A 6257-nucleotide genomic window follows, 5' to 3' on the forward strand; every position below is an offset into this window, starting at 1 on the left:
GTGTGTGTGTGTGTGTGTGTATTATTTTTTTAGAGAGAGAGTCTCACTTTGTCATTCAGGCTGGACAAACTGCGGCCTCAAACTACTGGGCTCAAGGGATTCTCCTACCTTGGCCTCCCAAAGTGCTGGGATTACAGGTGCAAGCTACTATGCCTGGCCAGGTACTAGTATTTGCTTATAAAAGAATAAAATCCCAATGCTTTAGGGACAGAAAGCTCATTACCTCTCAATAAACCTTGACTATTACAGACATTTCTGACAATGAGACAAAAAAAATCTTTTTATAGCTTTGGTCAGTTAGACCTAATCCTATACTCCATAACAACAAAGGACGTATCTTCTTTCCCAATGCCATCCCTTCAAAGATTTATCATGATTTTATTCAAACAAAATAAAACTATCCTGTTCCTACCACTATTTTCCTGTGCCCTTTTAGGCTAACAATTCTAGATGTTTTAACCACTGTTCATATAACATGAATCAAAGACTATTAATCCAGATTGCCTTCTTCTACACATGATCCAATTAAAGATCTTCTTAATATGCCATGCTTAGAACAAAATATTTGTGACCTCAGCAAAGCAGACCACAGTGGCACTGTCACCTTTCTTACAGCAGACGGCATACTTCTACAAACATCTTCTAAATTATTCAGAATATTTTGGTAGCTGAGGTAAACAACTGGTGCATATTGAGCTTAAAATCACCTATAATCACACTGGGTATGTCATGTGAACAGGTATTTTTGTCATTCTATTTTTTTTTTTTTTTTTTAGACAGAGTCTCATTCTGTTGCCCACGCTGGAGTACAGTGGCGTGATCTCGGCTCACTGCAATCTCCACCTCCCTGGTTCAAGAGATTCTCCTGCCTCAGCCTCCCGAGTAGCTGGGACTACAGGCACCCACCATCACGTCCAACTAATTTTTTGTATTTTTAGGAGAGATGCAGTTTCACCATGTTAGCCAGGATGGTCTCGATCTCCTGACCTGGTGATCTGCCCACCTCTGCCTCCCAAAGTGCTGAGATTACAGGCATGAGCCACTCTCCCCAGCCCATTCTATATTTTTATAGTCAATAGTTTTGACCTAAATGAAATCAATAGTTTTTCTCACTATTAAATTCTATGGTTGGTATGACCCCATTGGTCAGTCACCTTGTGAAGTTTGTAGGGCAGGCACTCTGAAACTTTTACTGATGATAAATCATTATAAGATATATGTTAGCTCATTCTTTTTATAAAACAACTTAGTTGCATAGTTGAGATCAAAAGATACATCTCCCATTTTCTTAACCAAAGCTCCCCATCCTGTATCATGGATAATGATGATGATGTTAATGATAATCATCTTCAAAGCAGTTAATACTTACTGGAAGCTTACCACCTGCCAGGCACTCTTCTAAGAATTTCATATATATTAATCCTACAACTCTATGAGGTATAGGTACTATTATGATACTCATTTTACAAATGGGGCAAAGTAAGGTTGTGAGAAGTTAAGAAACTTGCTCAAAATTACATAACTAGTAAATGGTAGAAATGGTATTGAAACCCAGAGAGATGATTTGGTGTAATCAGCTACTTACACATTCAGGACTAAGAGAGCAACCCAGGTACTTAGAGAGATCCCAAAAGACTAGTCCTACTGGTCATGAGCCACTGTCTCCCACTAACAAGAAAGCAAAAAGGACAGACATATCATTCAATTAGCTGGGTTACCCTGCAGTTCCCAGCCTGCAGGGCCTGAACTGCCACACTTACCTCCATTGCTCCTCTGGAGAGAGGTCTGACATATCAACCTGTAGAAAGACACCACCAGAAAAATTTGTTACTGTCTTAAAACCGTCCCTGCCAATATAAGGTGCTCACACATTTATCAGTATCTTCAAGGAATCAGAGAACTTTCAAGTCTTAGAATCTCCATGAAGCCTTACCAACATTCTATTTTACACTGATCTCTCCCTTCTTTAATCACTTACTTTGGCTGATATCTGTGACTGAACATGTTGCATGTCTGTGCTAGGCAATAAGGGCAGAGGAGGACAAGAATCCTTAACTCCGAAAAGGCTCACAGCCTAGTTAGGAAGACAGATATAAACAGATAATTTCTCTACTATATAATAAAGACTAGCTATAGAAGAATAAAGAAGTGTCTTGGCTTTTAACCTTGTACCCAATCTGGGGTGTTTTAGACTAGAAAAGACTTTACAGAGGAGATATAAATTATCCAGATGAAGAAATAAGACTATGTTCCAGGCAAAGGGACTAACATGGACATGAAGGAATAAAATGGCATAGTACACAAGCAATTAAGTATGGCTAGAGCAAAAAGTATGAATCAGGATTAGTGGGAGACAGAGTTAGATAAAACAGTCTGTCATATAACAGCATATGACTCTAAATGGACCTATAGTAGCCACTGGGCTGCATTGGACCTGGGCAAACTGAACTTAGTTCTTGCCCTGCTGCTATTAACTAGTGATATCAGTAGCCTTCCAACCTTAAAGTTCTGGTTCTATTTGGTAGTCTTATCTTTTTAGAGCTTGTTTCTCAACTTTGGCACTACTGATATTTTGGGGTGGTTCATTCTCTGTTGAGGAAGTGGTCCTGTACATTGCCAGTAGCATCCCCTCAGTTGAAAACCACTGCTCTAAAATAATAATATATAATCCTCAAGTTTAGGGCTCAAGTATTCTACCTCCTTGTAGTCATACAGAAGTATATCCAAGTCTCAGTACATAAGTCACTTCAATACATTCTTATACTGAATTGAGCTGGAAAATGTTCTTGGATCTACAGAAAAGAGACAAGGCCTTAGAAACACTTGAATCAACCAACAACCATTCCTTTAGTACTTAAGATGTTCAAGGTCCTGTTACCCACTGTTCGGATTAACTTCAGGAAAGAACCATAAGTTGAACATTTGAAATAATAACACATGTAGAACTCCATTCTACTACTGAATCAAATGAGCACATATTTACCAAGCATCTTTTATGTTTGTGTACTAGAAATGCCCATCACTATTGAAGGAGGGCTTTCCAGTTTCTACATCTCCCAGCTAAGTTAAAAAATAAATTTACAGGCCGGGCGCAGTGGCTCACGCCTATAATCCCAACACTCTGGGAGGCCGAGGCGGGCGGATCACCTGAGGTCAGGAGTTCAAGACCAGCTTGGCCAACAAGGTGAAACCCTGTCTCTAAAAAATAAATAAATTTACCAGAATTTTGCCTAACCAATCTGGGTAATGAAGTCTACATCCCTCCTTCCTTTTCCTACCCATACTGCCTCACAGAATTTATTCAGGTGCCCTGATTCAGGCCTTCATCGCCCCAGAAAGACAGAGGTCAGATACTCTGGGGGGGGGGGGGGGGGCGGGACATGGATACAAAAAAGATAAAGACACTGCTGGGAGGTACCTGAGCAGGCAATTATGAATCACATTTCTAAGTAACAATCCATACACAGGTTTCCTGCTACTCGTCAAAACTCTTTTCTTCTTTTCCAACTTGGACCTGCATCTTACCAAGCCTGTCTATTCATTGTCCCAAGACACATGGAACTCATTTCTATCTCTGGGCCCTTGCATACCTTTCCTTCTACTTACAATGCCCTTCCCTGTTTTTTGTTGTTGCTGCTGTTTGTCTCTTATCCACATCCTAGTTATTCTTTAAGAACCCAGCTCCAACTGCAACTTTCTCTGCCTTTCTCCAGCATGAATGTTTCCCTTTTTTACTCAAAGTGTGGCCCATGGAATAGCAGTGTCAGCATCACCTGGGTGCCTGATAGAACTGTCACACCTCAGGTACCATTCCAAACCCACTGAATCACAATCTGCCTTTTAGTAAGCTCTCCAGGTGATCAATATGTACATCAAATTTGAGAAGCACTGTTCTATATCAGTCATTCAGTCTCATGTTATCTTAGACATGCTTTCCAAGTGATCTAACTGCTTGTCTCTAGCACCAGGATAGGGCAAGCAAGAGACCTGGGGCTCGAAATTTAAGGAATCACTTACTCTCAGGTACCCACCCTGCACCTGCATGACCTTAAGAGTGAGTGGCTCTCTAAAGTTTATACACTAGCACCTTGTTTTCCTCACCCTAGTCCTGGCCCTGTTTATGTTTATTTTGCTTCCATCCCATGAACCTATTAGCTCCCTCAGAGCCAAGACATACTTTATATGGATTTATGTCTTCCAAGGAGAAAAGCACAGAGCTGAGCATATATTAAGCACTCAATGAGTACTTGTGGAATTGAAGAAAATTCTCTTCATTAAGGGAAGCAAGTATGCTGACAAACTGGCATCTCACTGGAGATGCTTAAATTGTATAAACATACACTTGAAAAATAACTTATAAGTATCTGAGAAAGGAGTATTCATTTGACACTAGGAAAATCATGTTAAAAACTACGTAACAAAACAAAGCAACTACACGTTCAAGGAAGCAAGTCCATTAAGGAACAAATCAGGAAAATCTGGAAGACTGGGCCAGGCATGAAGGTACCTCTCTTTGACATAATGGAGCAGGCATGCTACACATAACTTAGTTTCTCCATCTAGTAAACAGAGAACTAAGACTTCTGACTTCATTATAGAGTTGTGAAGAAAGCATATTCAAGGTGATCACATGATTTCACTGACTTTCCTCCTGGGAAAGTAGACATATTTTAAAACTAGAAGAGGCCAGAGATATTGAATGTTGGTGAAGCAGAAGATAGTAATGCTTTCAGAGCCTCAGGGAAAGCAGCTCAGAACAGCAAACACTAAGGCTGAGACTAGACTTGAGGCTTTGAGAATCATTAGCACTTCATGGACTAGTACAAATGTTAAGAGTAAGATATGATCTGGCTTTAATATTTGCCTCCTGACCAAAAAGGTTATTTAAGTTACATCCAAACCAGTATTCTGGCTTAAGTAAAAAAAATAAGCAAAGGTGTAAACTATGGCTGTAATTAACCTGCACCATCTGGAAAGACAATTTTATTTGCTCCCTCATTAAAGAGTTTATTCATTTGGGGCCAAGCACTAATCCAGTCTGAAGGCACCTTGTCCAAAGCTCAGGCAGCTAATTAGGTAAGGTTCCCAAGGTAAGGGTACTTAGTGATTCATGAACCCTTATCCAACTTCTAAGACCTACAGTGTCTTAATGCTAGCCAATCACAACCCCGCTAGGATCTTGCAAGGCCCCTAGTCATGCCGAGATCTGAAAGACATTAAGCCAAAAATAAATGCTAGGCAGAGGGCAAGAGAAAATTTTGCAAAGATGCAAAGGGATCAGAAGTTGACTGCTATTTTTTTTTAGGTGCAAAATACTCAGGGATTCACTAATGTATCCCCACAAACAGTTCTCCTGTCCTCCCAAAATATCATATGATCTTTGCATCTTTAGGCAGACTGTTCCATTTTGTCCTTTAAGGCCCTTTCTTTCACCAAACCACGTTCTGCCTTACTTCAAAACTCTGGCCAAATCCTTCTGGTCTCTAGAAGGCTCTTTAGACAGATCCCATTTATTAAAAACAAACATCCTCTACTGCCTGGCTAAGCGAGGTCTACAGCCTAGCACCAAGAGTACCCGGAGAGCTTGTTAAGAAACAGAGAATCGCGGACTCCATCCCAGACCTCCTGAGTCTCACCATTTGAACTTTAATAAGATACTGAAGTCATATGTAGATTAAAGTTTGAGAAGCACTGTTAACGACATTCCAGCACTCACATTCACAAATTGCATGTATAGCCATATGCATCTGTACACTTAACTCTTTATTTAAGAACTTTACTGAGATCTAACTCACATACCATAAAATTCACCCCATTTGAAGTGTGCTATTCTGGGGTTCCACACGGTGGCTCATGCCTATAATCCCAGCACTTTGGGAGGCTGAGGCAGAGGATCTCTTGAGGCCAGGAATTCGAGACCAGCCTGGACAACATAGCAAGAACCCATCTCTACAAAAAATAAATAAATTAGCCAGGTGTGGTGGCATGTGCCTGTAGTCCTAGCTACTTGGGAGGCTAAGGTGGGAGGATTGCTTAAGCCTAAGAGTTTGAGGCTGCAGTGAGCCCTGATCACACCAATGCACTCCAGTCTGGGTGACAGAGCAAGACTCTGTCTCTAAAAAAATAAAATAAAATGTACTATGTACAAAAATTCAGACAAGAGGAATAGGTGTTTTTTTTAGTTCTATTACTGGTCATAACAGAATATTACACATTTCAAAATTGCTAAGAGAGTGAATTCTCAAATGTAGTCACCA

The 6257-nt window shown here is 40.3% G+C and overlaps 1 protein-coding gene across 2 annotated transcripts in view; it reads right to left on the reverse strand.

Moving 5' to 3' along the window:
• RNF121 (ring finger protein 121) overlaps nucleotides 1-6257 on the reverse strand; it is a 78276-nt gene that overhangs the window by 47153 nt on the left and 24866 nt on the right. Inside the window, exon 2 of one of the 2 annotated variants that reach the window (XM_002754841.6) lies at nucleotides 1761-1798. The exons of the other annotated variant lie outside the window; for it this stretch is intronic. Coding sequence (XP_002754887.3) covers nucleotides 1761-1798 — 38 coding nt within the window. The remainder of the gene's footprint in view (nucleotides 1-1760; nucleotides 1799-6257) is intronic. 2 annotated transcript variants of the gene reach the window in all.

The sequence above is a fragment of the Callithrix jacchus genome, chromosome 10, assembly GCF_049354715.1.
Source record: "Callithrix jacchus isolate 240 chromosome 10, calJac240_pri, whole genome shotgun sequence".
In the NCBI taxonomy this organism is placed as follows: domain Eukaryota; kingdom Metazoa; phylum Chordata; class Mammalia; order Primates; family Cebidae; genus Callithrix; species Callithrix jacchus.